A 20,668-nucleotide genomic window follows, 5' to 3' on the forward strand; every position below is an offset into this window, starting at 1 on the left:
GATTTGTCTCTCTTCTGTCCTTCTTGACATTTCAATGTCATCAGAATCATGCAAATGTTGGGGAGTAAAGTGACCGTTCTGTACAAAAAAAGCTGCGTCCTTTTTGGCTTTTATACTATGAAATCATGTGATATTCACATCATTCTCTATTGAAACAAGGCAAGATTATATATTCTCCAAACTACAGTAATACACTAAAACAATTTTCTATTATGATATGACTATAGTTTTTCTTGAATATTTACGAGAAATAGATATGCTCGTGAATTGTGTATGAACTAATTCTTAGTTCGCACCAAATTCCTGTACATTTATGCCCGTAAATAACGAGTTAAAATTCGAAAGAATCGAAGTGATATACTCGATTATTAAGATTTATTCGATAAATCGGATTAAGATATTCGAGTTTTGATGTGATATTTGACCAAATTCTATATATAATCATTGCTGACGATACGCGACTGATATAGCAGCCATCGATATCGAAATAAGGTTTTATAATTATATCGCGAACCGTCTTAATTAAGAATACTGATGACTCGTCGAAACAAAAATGCATTCTTTGATTAATTAATTGCTTTGTCTATCAACGCATATATGGCATAAATTTTTTTTCTATTGGCAAGTATGTTGAATTCTCTAAGTATAGAGACAGCAAGCGAAATATTGTATAAATCCAATTGCAATTATTGTTCACGTCATATCGTAAGGGAAAAGAAAATTTACAATATGACAAAGTTTCGAGGGAATTTGTATCGTGTTGCTCTTGAAAAGTTCTTTATTACATTGAAAAAAAAAACATGAAATCTATGAAGACACAACTCATTGAGTAAGATGTTTTTCCAAGGCAGTTCTGCATAATCAAATCGTTGATGATAAATATCAAAAATTTTTCTTTAGAATTGTGTATAAATTGTTTTTCAGTGAGAATATAAACTCGTAATACGTTTAACGCAGATCTTAACTCCTCTTTTTTCCACGTAGAGAAACGCAGGTGACGGTAATTACTCGATTTTGAAGGGAATAGTGCCTGTAAATGTAGCGAATGTATTCCTAGAGACACGTTCATTGGAATACGCGTATATAAATATACTATCTGAGATGTAAGTGCAGTCGGGATAAGACAAAGCTAAACATATTAGTATTAAATTAACAAGAAGCGTAGTGTGAACGAAGATTTTTGTACAGCTGAAAAGTACTGTTTAATGTGCTGTAGGCGCGCAAGCGCGTTCTTTTTTTTAGTACAAAATGCGTTGCAATCATCGCGAGTTGCCACGTTCACCTTCTTCTACTTAAAGATACTAAAGATTACGCTGTAACATACCGCAGCGTGCATACCGCGCACTCGGCTTCGACATAACTTGTTACTTGTTGAGAGCACAGTAGAAATTGTCGAAGAAAATATATTTAGCTTTTCTTCATTCTACATAATATTAAAGAGAGAAAGAGAGAGAGATATGAGTTTTAAAAGGGAGATAAGCGATTGAATTCTGTGCGCGCTGCAAGAACCAAAATACAAGCTCTTATCGAGAGATGCGGTATTAATGATAAATAAACTGTACAATAAATAATATAAATGCTTGTGCATTACGCGTATTAGTCATAACAAAGCGACGTTAGCGTACCCTTGCTCCCTGTTCAATCTTTATCGTCCCTTTTTCGATATTCGAGATAAAACGAGAAAACAGCTTGCCGAGTAAAAAAAAGTATACTGTGATAGAAATGCTTTCTTTTCAATGATCGCCTAAATTTCCGTCGTATTTTAGATATCATTTTTGAAGTGATAGGCTAAAGAATGCTATCTATCCTTTAATATATGTTACATTTTGCATAGAAACTATTTTTTGTTAATTGTTTTTAGAAATTTCATAATATTAATAGATTTGACGTTGAAACATTATTTTTATTAGCGAAAAATATATTAAGCGCTCTCTCTTGCATTTTTAAACTTTTAAGCTGTTAAATATTTAATGCCGTAATTTTTTCGGCTCATACAAGATTTTGTTAAGAACAATTAAACGGCCTACATAAATAAACATAAAAGTAATGCATCTCGAATGACGAATTGCATGATAAATAATCTTGAGGAAATATGGGAAGTAGGGAATTAAAGGAAATTTTTGGAATATAGGTATATCCTTAAATTATTTAAAATATTTTTTATCTAAATATCTTAAATTAACAAATGTTATCTAATTTTTATTTAATTAACTATGTCCTAAGTTTCTGTGCCATCATCATATTTTATTTCTACATCCGACCGCATTACTAAACACGATAATTTCGATGTTAAATAAATCTGCAATGCAAAACAAAATATGAATTAAGACGTTTGCTTTATATGCCGTAATATTTTTCGGAAAACCAGAAGACAGGACTTACGCATTTGAGAACTTCTTTTGTATCAACATTGTGTATCCGTAAATATCTATCGAGACTGACGCTGGCGACATATGGATTAGTCTTGCTGCAAGCCACTCCGGTCACACCACCAGTAAATCCTTTGTACGTGTTTAACAAGGTGCCCGACTTTCTCAGATCGACGAGATTCAGCTTACCTTTACCCGAGCCCACTATAATGTGTCTAAAAATATGATTAAATCATTGAAAACATTGTATGATACATTCACATTTAATTAATAGCATTTTATATGATGCTTTAAAGTATTGTAACAATAATTTTATACGTATATACACAAATCTTACTTTTCTTTGGGCGGGATAGCCAAGCTGGTCCAAGATTCATCTTTTATTGTCATTTTTACTACAGGACGTCTTTGGCAACGTGGATCATGCAGGTATATCTTTAATTGTATATAACATTAACAATTATATATTCTTAACAAATGAAAAATGAGGTACGACAAATATAAAAATATATTTAGCTTTATATAAAACAAATTGTTGCTTACATTTCCATATTTAGTGACTGAAACTATTTGTTGAGATCCTGGCAAGAAATTCATGTCTGATATCCAAACTGGTATTCTTAATTGCAACCAGTCATGTGGAAGAGACTTTTCGAGGAATATCCTTTTTTGTGTCTCTAGATCGTACAATTTCAACTTGTTCTCCACTCCCCCGGTTGCTATAATATTCTTTTGCTCACGAGAATGGCACATTCTGTCCAAGTTTGCTCCAGCGTTTAGAACAATCTCTCCTTTTCCAGATGATGACCATAGGCATATTTCCCCGGATCTGACCGCCGTCAAAACGGATCTAAAATAAAATCATAGACAATTAGATAATACTGTGTTAACATGTGAAACACTTTGCTTTGCGTTAGCATAATTTTACCTATTGTATCGTGATACTCCGCTGATACTGCCTGTGCCTATGTTACAAGGAAACGATTTTATGAGTAATGCACATTCCGCGTCATAGATTTTTACTCTGCAAAAAAATTAATCATGCAATTATCAAATCATATCATTTATTGTATAAAATTAAATTTTATCATTTAAAATCATATTGTATTTATTATATGAAAATTACATTTTACACAAAATTATTTTGTCATATAAAAATTTTAATTTAATAATCAAAATCATATAAAAAAATTCATATAAAATTCTAATTTTATAATCGTATAAAATTATATAACAAAAAATCATGTCTTTTTACGGAGATACAAAAATGAAAAAAAAAAGATATAAAAAAAAAGAAGGTTTTCTTTGCCGTAAAATTGATTGGTGTTACTTTCTATCTTCCTTCACGCCGCACGTGACCAAAATCTCCTGTTCATCATCGTCGCCCCATGCCATTCTAGTCACCCAATCACTTTCTGTGACAGAATCTATAGGCTGCCAATTTTTTACTCTGTTCTCTTTATTTGTCCGTCCGATTTTCACTCCTGTAATTTACATTTTTCACGCGTGAATTAAAAATATAAACAGACGCTTTCTGTGGATAGGTTATATATAACCTACAAATTCACTCGCGGGATTAATCTTTGGAAAGGACGGAATTACCTTTGATAACTCCAGATGTTGCACCCACGACAACATCGAACTTTCCCTCGCGACTCATGGCTATAAATCTTTGTTGCACGGCACAAATTCAAGTGGATAGTCTTCTCATAGATATAATTCACAATTCTCGAACTGCATTTGACCGAAAAAACATTGATGTATTTTAAACTAAAAAAAAGAGTTAGATTAAATCCAATATTATAAAAGTTACAAGAAAAGCTAATTTTATTAGACACATACACAAATTTTAGAAGAAAACACGTTTGATTCTGCTCCACTCGAGCACATGCACAAACACGTGTCAGACATTTAAGACCGGTCCTACCAACTACACGGCTAAATTTATAAATTGCTAACTGTAAAATTTAAAACTGATCACTCCTAGCCTAATTTTTTAATTATTTTAATAAAAAATTACTTTTAATTATTAAAGTATAATATTTTATATAAATAAATCATAATTTGTAAAAAATGGATAATGATGTATTTTAAATTTTGCAGTTGGCTAGTCTTATATTTAATCGGCCAATCAAGTTAATCAAAGCTGGTGTGAGACCGACCCTAAATTCTAATTTTCGTTCCTAGAACCGATCAACTCCGATTAATCCTAATCGCGGTCGATTATATTTATAAATTGCCAAGTATATATATCTCTAACCTAATTTTTTACATATTTTTATTAAAAAACTACTTTATTAACGTAATAATATTATTCTTTCTTTATTATAATATTATTAAAATATTACTTTACATAAATAAATTTATAATTTGCGAATAATTAACAAGAAAAACAAAATGATCGATTAATCTTGAGTTTCGCAATTGACTATTGTTAAATTTAATCAGCCGACCGAGCTAATCGGAGTTTGATGAAATCAGCCCCTAATAATATTTCTCCATTTTTTTTCTAATATTTTTCTTTGTATACAGAGCTCTACTTGCTCTACTTGCAAATAGTAGCGCCAACTGGAGGCAACGATCTCCATCCCCACCGCGCAAGTTGGGTGTTGGGTTGCGTGGAAATCCCGGAGTTCGCGATCATATGTTGTTGGACAGTAACCACAAACCGCGGCCACTGTCTCAAGTAGGAACCGTGGAACTGCGTGGAACACGCATCTGTAAGCAAGGAGGAGATCGCGCTTTGCACCACGCACGAATACTTTTATATGGATCTGCACGAAGTGCCTTCGTCCAATCGCCGGTACGTAATCGTCGATTCGCCATCGAATAATGATCTCCCGCGGCCCCGGGCGAAGCACACGCCGAAATGCGAAATCGTACGCTGCAACGAAATTTCGATTAACTTGATCGACGATTAACTCGTCAATACCTTGTGTACTATTTTGCTAGCGTGAACAGAACCAATTTTTTTTGTTTGACACGTAGGCGACAAAATTAGGCAAGGAGTTATGTAATTAAAATTTTAGCAATTGCCGATCAATTGTGCCTGTAATTAATCGTTGATTAAATCAGAAATTTGGTCAAGGTCGCAGAAGTACGAACCGTAAAAGTCAAATCGATCGACTTCACTTTTTGCAACTTTTCCTTTTTTTCGTACAAAGGTGCATCGGTTCACAATCTCGTCGAATTTCTCTGCATTTTGCTCCGATCATTCTGAATTTGCTTTTTGAGAGATTTTTCTATCGTCAGATTTAGCAGAAATCCCAATGACTCTCCTTCATGTATACATATGTCGTGAGTATAATGATTATCTTTCATGCATTATGTGTGTGCAGTTGAAATCAATTTCGGTCGTCCCCCATCGCTGCAGCAAATGACGTGGGTAACCGCTGATGTAATTTTGCAGTAATTTGGTTTCCGCGTGGTGATGACGACCGCGAGGAAATATTTCCATGCATCACACGCAGTGCTACAGAGGTGCATCCACGAGGAGGTGGCTTAGCCACCGAGAGACTCCGCAAGTCGACTCGTCGCCGAGAAACGGAACGAGTCCTTTGGACGTCCGAGAGGATGTTTACTGTATCTCGTTTGAAATTTCATCATCGATAGGTTACAGCTGATCGATATTGACGGAGACACAATATCTGGGAAAGATGGGTTGGCTCGGATCTTAAAAGCTTTTTGGAGATAAAATTGTAAGATGACGAGCCGCTCGTGACATCCGTGTCGCGTGAGTTTATTTGACGATCTAGATAATCACAGAGTTGCCTTAACTTGATGTTTCAATTAATAACAATACGCTGGTCTCTTGATCCATGCAGAGTACTCGTTCGTAATTTTTTTATGTATGGTTGAGAATAAAAGATAAATAAAGTCTGTTAATACAAAAAAAACAAAAATTATAAAGGAAAAACCCATGCATGTTAAAAATGTTTATTTCACATATTTGCGTAAGGATAATAGCAATGAAAATTAAGAAAAATAAATTTAAGTTTATTCATTATAGCTGTCAGCATTGTACTCCAAAGCAATGTACTCCAAAGCAATCAATCAATGTAATAAGTATGATTATGAGAGCGTTCACTTTGATGCGCACAGTATTGTAAGCATCACTTTATCCTTGTTGTTTATCAAATATTTAGCAAGAACAGATAATATTTACAAGTATTCCGAACACAGCCCAAGTAAGAATTTATCTCACTATATATAGAACAATTTCAATTGAATATTACAAAAAGATATATTTTCTGATTATGTAAAATAAATTGTGTTTAAAAAACTCTGCATTAATCAAGGGAGTACATTTTTATTAATATGAGTATTACGCATGTGTCATGTAAGATTCAAACAAAATATTTGTGATGGACATTACGTAAGCTTTTACGGAGAGATAAGATGATACTGGTATTGACAGGTTTTTTATGATGATGCGGCTGAACTTCAAGACAACTCTGCTTGTACTGGTTGTCGCGACAGTGAGTTTTCTACTTGCCTCATGGAATAATTGTGGAAGCCTATTGTTCCATACAGACTGGAAGACAAAATATCAACATAAGGCAAGATAGATTTATGATTTATAAAACAGTGAGAGCATGTATGGATTTTAACATATTAATCCACATAAACTCGAGATAGTACAAGTTTTTATATGTTATATATGTTTCGATACAGGATCGTTCAAATACAGAATCGGGATATCAAGAAATAGATTGTCACATAAACGGCGATTACTCTATAGGATGTCGCAAAGAAGGCGACGAAGTATATATACCATTTTCATTTATCCATAAATACTTTGAGGTCAGTTGTTAGCCAGTTGTCAGTTGACATTTAAATTATATTATGCTACAAGTATATTACAATTTCTATATAAAATATTTTAGATTTATGGAAAACTAGCTACTTACGATGGTTTGGAGAGATTTGAATGGTTGCACAGTTACTCAAAGATCGTAAATCCCAAGGGGAAGTACGATCCGCGAGGTGTATTTATGACTTTTGAAAACTACAATGTCGAAGTCAGGGATAGAGTTAAGTGTATCAGCGGCACCGACGGCGTACCAATCTCGACACAATGGGAGAGCCAGGGATACTATTATCCCACGCAAATTGCTCAATTTGGATTATCGCATTATAGTAAAAATCTAACTGAGCCCGAGCCGCACAGAAAGACCATTGAAGATTCCGACAAAGTTAAGCAGAACTGGAATGTTCCTCAGGGATCAGTTATGAACAGAGTGTATGACAAGCAGACTAACAGTTACGTCCTGAAATTTGCTACACCGGAAACGAGCACGTCCGGAATTTCTCTGAAGCTGGATCACGTACTGGACTTTGTATTGAAATGGGATCTTAATATCAAAGACAATGGAAGCATCACGGTTACATTGCAGTCGAGGGAGAAGAAGGAGATGTACTATCTTCACTATGTCACCAACAATATAGTATTGTATAATTATAACAATCATGTGCATTACGGAATCGGGCAAGCCAATCATCAATGGAGACGTCTCACTAGAGATCTCGTAGTTGATCTGCAAAAAGGTCTTTATCTGAATGATAAAAATAAGAAGAAATTGCCCCGATCCAAATTAAAGGTAAATCACGTTCGAATGATAGTTTTGTAAATATTTTGAAAAATATATTTTTTGAAATAATTTTTAAATAAATTATGTTTATTTTAGGTAGTCAAAATTACTTTATATGGCTCCGGTATGATTGACAATATGACATTATCGACTAGCGAACACATGGAGCAGTTTTATGATGCGGCAAGATGGTTTGTCGCCAATCAGAATATCACCTCTGGTGGATGGCCGAATCCTGTCAGGAGAAAAGTGGCGTCAGGAATGGCTATTCTCGAGCCTGGATGGTACGCCGCATTTTTATATGTACATGTAACAGTAGAATTAAAAGTGGGTGTGTTTTTAAGAGAAAAATATTTGATTACAAAGGTATTCCAGCATGGGTCAGGGTCATGCAATATCAGTGCTGGCACGGGCATATTATCATTCTGGAGAGGCGAAATACTTACAGGCTGCTATCAGAGGCTTGCGGCCTTTCAGACTGACATCCGCTAAAGGAGGAGTGGCTGCGCTGTTTCTGAGCAAATACGTCTGGTACGAGGAGTATCCTACTACCCCCTCTTCTTTCATTCTCAACGGTTTTATTTATTCGCTTATCGGGCTATACGATTTGAAGAGCATAGCGATGGGTAAAGACGCGGAGGAGGCGACCAGACTCTTTAATCAGGGTATGACATCGTTAAAGAACATGTTAACGTTATACGACACCGGTTCGGGTACGACATATGATCTGCGTCATTTTACATTAAAGACAGCACCCAACTTAGCTAGATGGGATTACCATTCTACTCACATTAATCAGCTTCTTCTTCTTAATTCCATTGATAACGATCCTATTTTTATTACGACCGCGGAGAGATGGATCGGTTATATGAATGGTAAAAGAGCGGCGCATAATTAACTCTATACTTAGATAATGTTCCATGCCTTTTGTATTTTTGTTACCTATTTATTTATAAATCATTTTTAGCTTATTTTTTTTTTTTTATATTAGAGGTTCATCGATAACTTCATTTATCATTTATCATTAAAGATGTATATATATTTTAACTTTCATTAGATTAAAATAAAAACATTTCTTAATTTTTATTTTATATCAATTATATCGTAGGCGCATGATTAAGTAGAAGAGTAGGCGACAAAACGAACGTATGAGATCTAAAATTACTTGCGATTTGTTAATATTTCTGTTAATATTATAGAAAGCTGAAATAACTGTAACAATAGGAGATCTGTGTCCTTAATACACAGGATGATTTTTCATTATATATCAATATACATAATTACCTTTTATTTAAATTATTTTTAATGTAATTTACAATGCATTTACTTTATATTATAATTTTATATAATAATCTTTTCCATAAATTCATATATAAATAAAATATGATATAATTATTTTATTTGATGTATTTTTTATTGTTCTTTTAAATGTATGACGGAATCACCAGTGTAAATGCTATATAGGATTGTACATATATATTTTTTTCCTTTATTATGAAATCTAGTAGAATATATCAATTTAAATAAATATTTTAAAAAACAATTTTAAATGAACTAATATAATTACAATAAATAATGTGTTGATATATAATTAAAAATCAATCTGTATGCACTTGTAAATAAAAGATTTCTGAAGAACCCCCTGAACACATTTTGAAGCTGATGATGACTGCTTCAAAATTAATAAACTTCGCGTAATGGTGCTGCCAATAATTATGATAATTAATATAGCGTGATTCTTTCTTAACAGATATATTGTATAATTATACATAATATCTAAGAGAAGATTGTAATCATTTATTTTTTAATAGCGGCAAGTGATTTTTTGTAAATTTCTCAACTAGTTTTATAACTATGGACTTGCACATCCCTACGAGATATAAATAATGTTAAATTATTCAATAAAAATTGTTTAATCAGATAATGTAGTTTTTAGATGTTTAGTAATATTTTACGTTCTTTTTTTCTTTTTTTTTCTTCATTATGGAGATATAGAATGGTATTTGTAATGAAACTGAAATAAGCAGGAAAAATTTATTGTGTATGAATTTTAATATAGCATAAATTGTTATGCTTCTATTTTTATTGAGGATTGAAGGCCATGGCACATAGAAAAACTTGAGCAATAAGACGTATGCAGTAAGAAAATTAACGTATGTCATTTGCTACTGCTTACATTATGGGCTTGTATTTTCGACTCTCTGTCATTGGCTAATTCGCTTACTGTCTAAGTTTTACTGTTTAAGTTTTTTTTGTGTGCCGTAGCCTTGAAACTGGATTTGCGACCAGTCGCACAGTTTATAAAACATACAGAACACTTTGTGTGAGATCCTACGATGAACACGAATTGGAAGACATATTATCAGCGTAGCGTTACGAAAAATATATTACTCTGTTACACGACCTGCGTAAGGAATAGGCGGTTAAATTTCTTTCTATTCCCCAGTTTATTTCTTCGCAAAAGTACGCCTGAATTGGAATAGAAATTACGCGGTATTAAAACGTTGAGTATTTTGAATGTGGGATTGGTTCCGTGACTAGTAGCGGTAACGGTAGGCGCGGCCGTAATTGTACACCGATTTGCTCTCGATCGGGTTACAGGTATACAGGGCGTCGCCTCTGGTTCCCTGCGGGCACGTACAGACCGCGATGTGACGTCGGGGTGTGCACGTGGCACTTGGGCCGCACTCGCGACCTGTGCACGGGTTTATGCACGTGAAATCAACACACGCCCGATTGTCGGGACATTCACTGTCAGTGAAGCACTCCCCGCGCTGGCAGCTCGTCAGGGCGTTACCTATGTAGCCGGTGGGACACGTGCACACTGGTCTCTCCTTCCCGGTATTATCATGACCCGGCGTGCAGATCGCGTTAACGCCACAAGGATTCGGTTCGCAAAGATCACCTGAAAATAGAGACGCAATTTTGAGATCATTATTTTCTTCTGTTCTTCTTCTTTTCTTCGTCTTCTTCTTCGTTTCGCCAATGATTAACTGATAGCAGCAGAGCCAAGAAGAATACGACTCCGGCTAATTAACGACCATACTTACGTGGTTCGAACAGTCTGCAGCTGACGAAAGGATTACCGGTCATATGTTTCGGGCAACTGCAAACGGGAGTGATTCCGCGTAGGTTGCAGTCGGCGTTCACACCGCATACGCCGTCGCAAGGATTCACGCATTTCTGATAGAGACAGGCAGGTTTGTTTGGCGGGCATTCGGCGTGGGCGGTGCACTCCGGTCGACACGCGATAAATGGGTTTCCGTTCCATGTCTGGAACAAGAAATAAATTGATCCCACACTTAGTTTCGTCATCGAGGCGCTTTATAGTCAGATTTATATCTCAATAAAAACTCGTAATTTTCTATGGATAAAGCGGAGGCGTCTTACTTTCGGGCAGCTACACTTTGCTTGATGATGGATGACTTGGCACTCCGCGTTCTCGCCGCACTTGCACGGGCTCTCGCATCTGTACGACGACGAGCACGCGAGATGCAAAGGACAATCGCTATCGCTATCGCACTCGTGTCGACATCCGGCTAAGGGCGAGCCTCTGTAACCCGGCAGACACGTGCAGACTGGAACCTCGTTGATCACCTCGCATTGGGTATTTATTCCGCACGGGCTCGGCTTGCAGGCAGCTTCTGTATTGCACATCAAATATTTGCGATAATGTTCGATAAATCCTGGTATATAGGAATACTGTACAACATTATTGATCATTTAGGGGCTACTGTAGTTTTTGAAGATTATTCATACATATACTCCTTTATAACATAAATATAAAAAGTTAAATGCGAAATTTACTGCTTTTTTCATCGCTGTTTCACGTACTAAATTCATACGTGAAGTAACTTTTTTCACTTTCCAATAGAGCACAAGTCAAGAACGGTCCAGCCACTATTCTTTGAAGAGTAAGTCTTCCAAGAGTTAAAAAAACTCATCTATATTTACATAAATTAAGCAAGAGAAAAAGAAAGATAAAGGTGAATATCTGAAAGACGTACAAGAAGTCTGAAACGTCAGAAATATTATTAAACATTTTCGTAATGTCTTTCAGACATTCGTGTTATTTAGAATTAAACGGCGAAGCTCTACGTACGAGGGTCGGCGACTTGACAACCCGAGAATGGATCTCCGACGTGTCCTGGTATACACTCGCAGGTACCTATGTGATTTCTGGTCAAGCAGTTCGCGTTCAGTCCGCACAGACCTACGCAGGGATCGATGCACCTGTTGTTCGTGCACACTCGGTTGTACGGGCAGTCGTCGTTGACTGAAACGTGACCAGAATGCCATAAGTAGCGTGCCGATTTATGTTAGACTTAAAAAGCTGCGAGTATAATTGCACGACTTAATTATAACAAGAGTTTTATTTCTTCTAGGAATTATGTAATGCTCGCGGATCGTTCTACTCACTTAGACACTCGACCCGTGTACACCGCGCGAGCGGGTCTCCCATATGTAGATTCAGGCAGGAGCACACCGGTCGTCCCTCGCTCATCGTACATCTCGCATTCACGCCGCACGTGTAGCTTTCGCAACCGCCTGTGGAAAAGACGAGGGTCGTCGGGTGATTCAGCGGGCAATTTTGCGTAATAACAAAAAGACAAGAAGAACTTACCAGACGCGACTACTCGCGACTGAACGTATTGGACGTAGTGGCTGCCGTTCACCACCGTGGCGAACAGAGCCAAGAGCAAGGCTGCGGCTCGCGGATATTGCATTTTGCCACTATATTTCGGCCCGTATCTGCCGAGAAAACGATGAAATTCTGAAGATGCAGATAGGAAGAGAGCTCTACAGTCGCGACGGTTCTTCTCGGACGATGATAATCGAGCTCTGTGCAAATTCTTCAAGTTGAAACGATACTCTTTTGTAAATTTTTAAATAAAACACCTTTTTGCTTTTTTGCAGAGAAGGGTAAAAAGCCACCCTAATTACTTGAATGAGAAAAAGGCGTTTTAATAACTGACGAACATCTCTGCTCCAATTCTCAAGTGTAAACATTCACATTTGTTTAATACAAATAACACTCAAAAAGAGAAATGTTTAATTTTAAGATATTAAAATATTTTATCTCTATCTCAGTTTTTAAATATTTAAAAATATTTTAATTTTGAACGATGTTTCGTTAAAACACTAAAATGTTTAGAGCTGGAATCTTTTTAACAGTTTTAAATGACTTTTCTCGGTTTTATATGCTTTTACACATAAACCCTCGTGAAAACTTTTTCTTATGACTTTTATACGAATCTGAACATTTTTCAGAAATACTCAGTCCACATTTTCTCTTAGAATTTTTCATACATGTGAATTCTGAAATACTTTCAACTTTTTTCATATTTTATTATTTCGTCAGAAATTATGGAACAAAAAATCTTAGGATATTTCAAAATTAACATATATAAAAAATTCTAAAAAAAAGATGTAAACTTTATGAGTATTTCTAAATGTTTCAATTCCTATAAAAAAAATCTGAGAATGTTATAAAATTATATAGAAATTTTGAAATTTTCAGCAGGAAAAAGTTAAATCGAGATCAAAGTTAATCTGTTTATATTGACAGAAAAATATTTAAAACCGTTAAATATTTCAGCCTTAAATATTTTTAAATCTTTAATTTTTATCCGTTTATTTTTTAAGTATATAAGAAACGAAGAGACAGATTATCAAACATTATAATATCTTAAAATTAAACTCTTCTTTCTCGAGTGAAGAAATAGTGAGTAACATACAATGAGCGTGACAAGTGACGCAAATAACGCGAGCAATGAATAATGGATGAAGCTTTACCCGAATAACTAGAAAAAGATTTATCCGAGCAATGCCCACCTCTGCTTGCAACTTAATGCTCGATCGGCGCGAGGAAGACTAACCGATCACCCGCGATCGCGTAGATGACGCGAGGACGATCCCACAGCCCCACCATCCGCGACCTTCGGTCCCCCCTTTCGAACTTCGCCCACGCACGGCCCTGATTATTCTTCAAGGTATTCGATAAATTTCGCCTACGTATTTATATCGCGTTTAATTCCGCGTTTTTTCGCTTCTTTTTTTTCGTAATTGATGAGCGATTACGTGCGCGCGACGCGGGTTTCCCATGCGGAGCTGAGCGCGGCAGCGCGATCGGAGCACGCACGTAATTATCCAGTCCAATCCGACTTAGAATTACCCGACGGACTATAATGATATTCCATATTCGCGTGCAGTAACAATACGTCGGTCAAAACAGGTATGAGTAATCATTGCCGCTGCAGCTTGGTGCGCGGAATTCCGCGACGAGGAAACCCTTTCGCGCCAAAAATGGATCTTCGCGGTCGCACGCGCACGATCACCGCTGCAGCGCAGATGCGAGTAAATCCGGTATCTCGGTGGATCGGCTGTCGTTCAAATCGCCGCTGAAGATCACCGTTTTCGTATCGCGCTTCCCCTCTCGTCACGCTCCCTCAAACCCGCGTATTATGCTAATCTAGAACAAAAATGTGAATAATTCTTAAAGTAAAAAAAAAGAATAGAAATGTATGGCGTGTATATGCAAATGCCGAACAAAACATGGTAATGCGCTCAGTAACACACGACTCGTGTGATCGCACACTCCCATTTTTTCTCGTTTCCGTGAATGGAATGCACTCGATGTCGCAATCTCAGGATATGATTATTCGCATATTCATGAGCTTCGGTCGAAAATTTGTCTATCGACACGTTGATTCAGTAAAATTTATTCCGGAAATCAATCTATAAACGATTCTGCAAATCGAAAAGGAAAAATCGATTCTACTTATAAAGTATCTATACCTATGCAAAAGTACATTTTATAAATAAACATTCTACGATAGTTAAGAATATGGATCGGAATTGACAAGTTAAAGCGTTATAAGCTCTTCAAATGTGCAAGTGAAAATTATATAAAACTCGTAGCATATATTTAAAAAATTTCGTACAAATACTCCTACACATATAATTTTAAATAAATGCAAAATACACATATATTTGCTATATGGAACGTATACCTATGTACAGAGTTGTCCATCAGAAATAGAGCGCTCGAATTAATAAAACTTCTTAAAATTTGTAAATAAACAAAATGCGATTTGGCATTCAGCTGATAACTACACTTTAGAAATCTTTATATCAGCCAAGATATAAAAAAGAAAGAAAGATGTCCTTACAAACATTGTAAAATATTATACAGATGGTTTAAATAGCGCGCCTTATTAGTGCTGCAATAGAACGAAATATTACAAGTGGGAAGTACAGATGAATAAAGGGTCTGTCGTCGATATACGCCTAACATGTGCGTATTTCTTCTTTTTCTCTTCCTGTGGCTATCTTCGAAACATGCTGATCTTATGGAAATATAGTTTTTGAGAAAGAATTTCTGTTGCATTGTACACGTTTTTTTTTTCTTTTTAATTATATAAGTTTCGACCTTAATATTTTTTTCGCGTGCAATGAAATGAATTTATTCAAGTATTCTGTTTCAAAGTGAACCACTCTATACGCTACATACATATATCGATATTACGTATTTATCTACATGGCGGATCTTTATGAATTATTCGAGTTTGGTGCATAGATCGATTTTTTTCCATAGATCAATGTGTTGTATAAAACGATTTCGTCCTATCTTTTGTGATAAATAGAGATATCTAATATTTTACATCGTGTACGTAAATTTATGTCACTTTAAAAATCAAACAACAAATATGTTTATAAAACAAAATAAAATACGCTTGCGCTAAAATACAAATCTATTTGTGCGAGATTATATTCGTTTTGTCTCGAATTTTATTTGCACTTTGAATCTCTCAAGAATTCTTCATAAGCAGTCGCAATCTCATCGTCGTAATTATCATCAGGTTCTTCTTCAGACGTCCTGTACCATTGCATACTATTAGTGTAACTCTTAATTAGACAAGTTTTCGTTAAAAGATTACATTTATACAGGTATCCCTCTACTTACAACTCCTTCGATTTATGAATTTTCGGACTTACGGCCGGCATACTCTTACGACTAAAAATGAATTAGTAGATTATAATAAAGTTGATGAAGCACTCGTTGATCAGTGTGATTGAAAGTAAATATTAAATTATTTAATACTAAGTATTAAGAATTATTTTTAAGATAAAAGTAATATTTTGTTTTTGAATCATTTATTGAAATTAATTTGTGTTTAAGTTAAATATTTATTTTATTAGATTATATTAAGAATTAAAAAAAAAATTTTGTTTTATTATTTCCTAGAATTTTTTATAATTATTTTTAGTAATAAAATATTTTGCAGAAAGAATATATTTTATTTATATAAAATAATACCAATAATCAGTTTAAATATGTATATATACATAACGGCAATTTGTCATATTTAACGTTATGTTGCCATGCTTATTACAATATTTACAATCAATTCAATTTATGATTCAAAATATTATTCCGTAAATATAGGGATACCTGTATTATCTATCTTATTGAAAATATAGATATAAAGTTGTAGCGTACCCTTGATCATCCCATTTCGTTACATGTTCAAGAAACGCACTTTCTTCCGCAGACAAAATCTCGCCGTCAGGTCCGTACATTACCGGCTGGTTGAATTGCATTTTCTGCGACATCGGATGTTGTATCTTCAATGATACAGCACCAATTTCGGTTGAATTATAATTAGACGCGCCCAATTGATCGGGCTGACGTTGCATCTCGTTAAACAATATATTGCTTGAGCTAGATGAATCATAATTGGACATGCTCCTTCCCAAATCCTTCCGTAATTCGTGCACGCTGTTCACCATATTTCCCACATGCGTATCGACTTGTCCGTTATTTACAAGTTCCGTTAGCGCCCGCATCATATTCTCCATGTCTTTACTCCTGCTTTTGTCCTTTTCTAATACGTGACCCGCCAACTATGCGTTACATCAAATATGCTTGTTAAAGTATATAGATAGTAGAAAATGGTAGAATTACCGTCTTTATTATTCACGACTTACTTTTAGTGCTTGGCATATATATTTGACGGAACTCGACGCTGGTCTTTGCAGTACTATAGTAATAGATAAGACTAAAAGCTCTCCTAAGGTGAAAGCATAAGCTTCATCCATCTGAGCAACCAACTCTGCTAGAAACAGTATTAGTCCATTGCACTTCCATTGGCGGGCTTCCCGTTCCTCCTCAGGTTTATTAAGCCAATCAGGTTCAAGTAATTGAGTCTCACATTTGCATCTAACATAACATCGTCGCAAATAAATCAAATTCAATTCTAATCATGTTATATACACTTGTACTTACTGGAAGTATAACAATTCCCTGAATAGATGTTTGGAAAACATGTACTGTCCTTTGGGTTCTTCTAAGCTGGTATCGAAATATTTACATATTCGAGCTCCGTTATATCGAAAATTACTGTGATCTATAGACTGAAAGTGAAAGATATAAAGTCAGTAAAGTAATACACACATACTGTGGAGAGAAAAATAAATAGTAAATGGGCTAATTATTAACAGTGTACTAGAAACTGGATTTTAAATGTTTTTTTTTCAAATATATAAATTATATTATTGCATAATTGTATTTAATTTTATTTGAATTCTCTTAAAGAGTCTACATATTAAATATATTTTATAATAAAATTTTATTAAAAGTACAACTTTGATCTTCTAATTAAAAACAAGTATTTAATTGGGCCATTTATCCTATTGAACATTGCTTCTAAATAAAATGGTGCATGCGTAAAATTACATTAATATGTGTATATTCATGCATATGAAAGAGAAACTTTTACATATTCGATTATGGTCGTCAGAACTAATTGCAGACAACGCATGTTTCCGCTCGACCTAAGCTTATCCATAAATGGTGGCACAAGATTTGTAAACTCTGCAGGATTCATAATTAAAATGTTTATGATGTTGACGAGATGTTCGTAAGTCTCAAAGTTGTAAGCCTCTTCCTTTGCGTTCTGTTGCTTCTTTTCATTCTCCTCCTAATTCAAATATTGACATATACAAATATTATATATAATAATGTAATGCTTTTAAAAAAGAGAAATCAAACTACTACGTTACTATTGTTACTCACATCATTTTCATCATATTTATAATTATTGTAATTTTCTACGTGAGAATCCTGTATATTGCACTGCTGTTCCAAAGCATCTTCAAGTGCATTGTCATCCGGCAAAGAAGGTATGTATACATTTGGTGGTATTTCACGAGCTATTCTAAGTCTGTCTTGCAGTGACTTTGGATACATGTGGGTAGATTGCTGTTGGTAGATCATTCAGAATCAAAATAGTTAAATGTCAATATTCTCAAAGATCCAATAATAAAATACATAAATCACTTACGGGAATGGAAGAAGGTGAATATATGTTAGGTTCTGCAGCAGAAGACGATGACTTATGAGATTGCATGGCTCTTGGAACAAACTCCGCTGCCTGAGGTGACAGAGCAAATTTCTTCTCTTCCTGGTTATGTTGAGTTGTGACTGCAGTTGCCGAGGAGTCGGATTCTGTATTTAAATAAATTTCATTTTTAATTTAATAGCTAACAAACTCCCAATTTTGTTGTAACTAGAACAGTGCTAATTTATACTGGATTGACTAGCAGTTGATGCACCATGCGGCCGCCTGAGTCCTCCTCTTTCCCTTTGTGACCACAGACGAAATCCACGCCCTATACTTTGTTTCACACTCTTATCATCCTTCCTGGTCTCCCTGTCTCTTTCAAAGAAAGGATCCATTTTCTGCTTACACAAAAACAAGACTGTCAAACATACTGTACCTTTCTATTATATTTTACAATTTAGATCTTTATAACTTTGATCTCTACAAAAAAAAGAAAGCTCTAATGAGAATAAAAGTATAGTAAATTAGATTTTTAGGCTATACTGATATATTTCAAAGATTGTATAAATCAGATAAAAAAGGAGATATGTATATAAATATACATTGTAGTTACATCATCCAGAAATTGCATTTACACATCCATGATATTTTTATAAATTTATACATAATTGTCTTCAACTCTTTACAGTCTATGAACCACTTGCAGCGTTGTGTCAACGGCATTTATCAAGTCTTGTCAAAAAAGGGAAGAAAACGTGCAAGTCGAGGCAGCACGGCAGTTCCTCATTATGAAAGATACATATATCGAAATTGCGACACAAGAATACTGGTACCAAGCGTAATTCGGGAACGAACGGAATACCTTTTTAGGATATCGGTTCACAGATCGGTCGAAGATTCTCGTCTAGCCGCGAGCGGATAACGTAGTCCCAATTGTCCGTTACTTTCAACCGGTGGAAAATTCCGAGGAATCCGCGAGGACCGGTTACATGCAGGCATCGCAAACGTGAGCCCCATCGGCTACATATCTCGCATGGCCTCGCGTTTACGTCAGTTATCGTTTTACGACGAGCAACGTCAAACGCGAGAATAAATCGATAAGATGGACTGGCCGTAAAGGCCCGCAAACTCGAATTTGAGCTCTGTTTGAGCACTTTGAGCATGAAATTACGCGTAATTAGAGGCAGCCGGACATGTCACATATCTAGACAGGCGTGCTCCGTGGTGCTATCGATCGCAAAAATTCGACGGTCCATCGGCGCGTTCCGAAAGGTACTGACAGTACTAAAATTTTGTAATTTATATTATATATATCACGTTCTATAGATTTTCTATACACAGGGTTGGGTAGTAATTAATTCAAAGTTAAATAATAAAATTAAAAATGAACAACTTTTAACTTAACTTTAATTAAATTAATGTTAAATTAATAATTTAATTTTAACTACGATAGTTATTTTTGAAACACAAACTTTAATTTATTAACTTTTTTTTTAATTTAGAAGAAACTGCTAAATATCTATAATAATATATATTACGTACGATATGTCCACATCGTGAAATAAATTATATCTTCTAATAAATGTGTTAGCCAAACATATCAATTAGCTAAAGTATATATATTATGTTTTCTTGTAAAATATAAAATACTGTAATGCTAAATATTGCCCCAGATAGCACACAATATTTACGATAAATATTAATAAATATATATCATAAATATTTTTTATAAATATTATAGAAATATTTTATACATATTTTATATATATGACGGAAAAAAATTATAAAAAACTTTATCAAAAATATTGTTAAAATATTTTCTAAAATATTGGTCGCGACTTGGATGGGTAACCGCTTCGGAATTTCCGAAAAAAATTCCTAAGAATGGAATTTTTTTGCGAAAATTGTTTTTTAAAATATAGAAATATTGTTTTACTCATTGGGATTATGTGGTGTAATATAATATTTATGCGGATATTTTAAACATTTTCAAATAATATCATAAATCATAAATATTTTTAAAACATTTATGATAAATATTTATGATCAGTCCAATCTATGGCCATAAAAACATTTATTAAATGTTTTGATAAATGTTTATAAAATATTAAAATAAATATTATAAATATTTAGTAAATATTTTATAAATATTTTGTGTTATCTGGGATGTACATGTTGAACATTCGAGATCATGCAGTTTGACTTAAAATTATACATAGAGAATATTGTAAATTCAACGAGACTGAAATAACTACATTATTAATTATGAAGATCATCAAAATATGATTACAGTGCTAATTATACAGATACAAAGTTTAATTATAAGAATTATAAATAACTATTTTATGAATTATAAACTTTT

General features: G+C 34.5%; 4 protein-coding genes and 1 long non-coding RNA gene across 12 annotated transcripts; 2 read left to right on the forward strand and 3 right to left on the reverse strand.

Annotated features, from left to right (window-relative positions):
- Positions 1-2,144: 2,144 nt before the first annotated feature.
- On the reverse strand, positions 2,145-4,306 carry LOC105205029 (WD repeat-containing protein 74). The gene is made up of 8 exons (XM_011174326.3): positions 4,212-4,306; positions 3,972-4,139; positions 3,700-3,853; positions 3,298-3,393; positions 2,913-3,219; positions 2,707-2,804; positions 2,383-2,584; positions 2,145-2,299 (listed from the first exon to the last, which is right to left on the reverse strand). The coding sequence occupies exons 2-8, from the start codon at positions 4,027-4,029 to the stop codon at positions 2,219-2,221; spliced, it is 996 nt and encodes a 331-aa protein (XP_011172628.1). The 5' UTR covers positions 4,030-4,139; positions 4,212-4,306; the 3' UTR covers positions 2,145-2,218.
- A 641-nt stretch (positions 4,307-4,947) lies between these two features.
- Positions 4,948-9,882, forward strand: LOC105205016 (D-glucuronyl C5-epimerase B). Of its 3 annotated transcripts, none has more exons than XM_011174311.3 (7): positions 4,948-5,172; positions 5,708-6,102; positions 6,787-6,928; positions 7,044-7,172; positions 7,256-7,969; positions 8,057-8,244; positions 8,327-9,882. In XM_011174311.3, the coding sequence occupies exons 3-7, from the start codon at positions 6,794-6,796 to the stop codon at positions 8,856-8,858; spliced, it is 1,698 nt and encodes a 565-aa protein (XP_011172613.2). In that variant the 5' UTR covers positions 4,948-5,172; positions 5,708-6,102; positions 6,787-6,793; the 3' UTR covers positions 8,859-9,882. The 3 variants fall into 3 exon arrangements, with proteins under 3 accessions (XP_011172613.2, XP_011172620.2, XP_011172624.2); XM_011174318.3 differs by having other exon boundaries at positions 5,779-6,102; positions 8,327-8,858; XM_011174322.3 differs by lacking the exon at positions 4,948-5,172 and adding an exon at positions 5,211-5,666 and having other exon boundaries at positions 5,779-6,102; positions 8,327-8,858.
- Positions 9,748-14,788, reverse strand: LOC105204983 (neurogenic locus notch homolog protein 1). 6 transcript variants are annotated; one of them, XM_039446809.1, is made up of 7 exons: positions 13,796-14,788; positions 12,585-12,802; positions 12,380-12,508; positions 12,063-12,236; positions 11,351-11,604; positions 11,011-11,233; positions 9,748-10,865 (listed from the first exon to the last, which is right to left on the reverse strand). In XM_039446809.1, the coding sequence occupies exons 2-7, from the start codon at positions 12,685-12,687 to the stop codon at positions 10,498-10,500; spliced, it is 1,251 nt and encodes a 416-aa protein (XP_039302743.1). In that variant the 5' UTR covers positions 12,688-12,802; positions 13,796-14,788; the 3' UTR covers positions 9,748-10,497. The 6 variants fall into 6 exon arrangements, with proteins under 6 accessions (XP_039302743.1, XP_039302742.1, XP_011172602.1 ...); XM_039446808.1 differs by having other exon boundaries at positions 13,757-14,787; XM_011174300.3 differs by having other exon boundaries at positions 12,585-12,712; positions 13,796-14,495.
- On the forward strand, positions 12,131-12,876 carry LOC120357106. The gene is made up of 2 exons (XR_005574318.1): positions 12,131-12,261; positions 12,346-12,876. It is a non-coding gene; the product is annotated as an uncharacterized LOC120357106 (long non-coding RNA).
- Positions 14,789-15,297: 509 nt separating the features above from the next.
- On the reverse strand, positions 15,298-19,562 carry LOC105204967 (polyadenylate-binding protein-interacting protein 1). The gene is made up of 9 exons (XM_011174262.3): positions 19,169-19,562; positions 18,554-18,704; positions 18,307-18,470; positions 18,039-18,224; positions 17,743-17,943; positions 17,250-17,377; positions 16,952-17,183; positions 16,464-16,867; positions 15,298-15,839 (listed from the first exon to the last, which is right to left on the reverse strand). The coding sequence occupies exons 2-9, from the start codon at positions 18,699-18,701 to the stop codon at positions 15,752-15,754; spliced, it is 1,551 nt and encodes a 516-aa protein (XP_011172564.1). The 5' UTR covers positions 18,702-18,704; positions 19,169-19,562; the 3' UTR covers positions 15,298-15,751.
- Between the last annotated feature and the right edge of the window lie 1,106 nt (positions 19,563-20,668).

This window comes from Solenopsis invicta, chromosome 3 (genome assembly GCF_016802725.1).
Source record: "Solenopsis invicta isolate M01_SB chromosome 3, UNIL_Sinv_3.0, whole genome shotgun sequence".
Lineage (NCBI taxonomy): Eukaryota > Metazoa > Arthropoda > Insecta > Hymenoptera > Formicidae > Solenopsis > Solenopsis invicta.

Coding starts and splice junctions, on each gene's coding strand:
- LOC105205029 (XM_011174326.3), bottom strand. CDS start 4,029: ATGAGTCGCGAGGGAAAGTTCGATGTTGTCGTGGGTGCAACATCTGGA. Junction 3,220..3,297: donor GGAGTATCACGATACAATAG/GTAAAATTATGC, acceptor ATTTTATTTTAG/ATCCGTTTTGACGGCGGTCA. Junction 2,805..2,912: donor CAGTCACTAAATATGGAAAT/GTAAGCAACAAT, acceptor ATACAATTAAAG/ATATACCTGCATGATCCACG.
- LOC105205016 (XM_011174311.3), top strand. CDS start 6,794: ATGATGATGCGGCTGAACTTCAAGACAACTCTGCTTGTACTGGTTGTC. Junction 7,173..7,255: donor TTATCCATAAATACTTTGAG/GTCAGTTGTTAG, acceptor AAAATATTTTAG/ATTTATGGAAAACTAGCTAC. Junction 7,970..8,056: donor TGCCCCGATCCAAATTAAAG/GTAAATCACGTT, acceptor TGTTTATTTTAG/GTAGTCAAAATTACTTTATA.
- LOC105204983 (XM_039446809.1), bottom strand. CDS start 12,687: ATGCAATATCCGCGAGCCGCAGCCTTGCTCTTGGCTCTGTTCGCCACG. Junction 12,509..12,584: donor GTCGCGAGTAGTCGCGTCTG/GTAAGTTCTTCT, acceptor TCTTTTCCACAG/GCGGTTGCGAAAGCTACACG. Junction 11,605..12,062: donor TTGTCAAGTCGCCGACCCTC/GTACGTAGAGCT, acceptor TGTGCAATACAG/AAGCTGCCTGCAAGCCGAGC.
- LOC105204967 (XM_011174262.3), bottom strand. CDS start 18,701: ATGGATCCTTTCTTTGAAAGAGACAGGGAGACCAGGAAGGATGATAAG. Junction 16,868..16,951: donor ATATATGCCAAGCACTAAAA/GTAAGTCGTGAA, acceptor TGTAACGCATAG/TTGGCGGGTCACGTATTAGA. Junction 15,840..16,463: donor ACGAAATGGGATGATCAAGG/GTACGCTACAAC, acceptor GCAATGGTACAG/GACGTCTGAAGAAGAACCTG.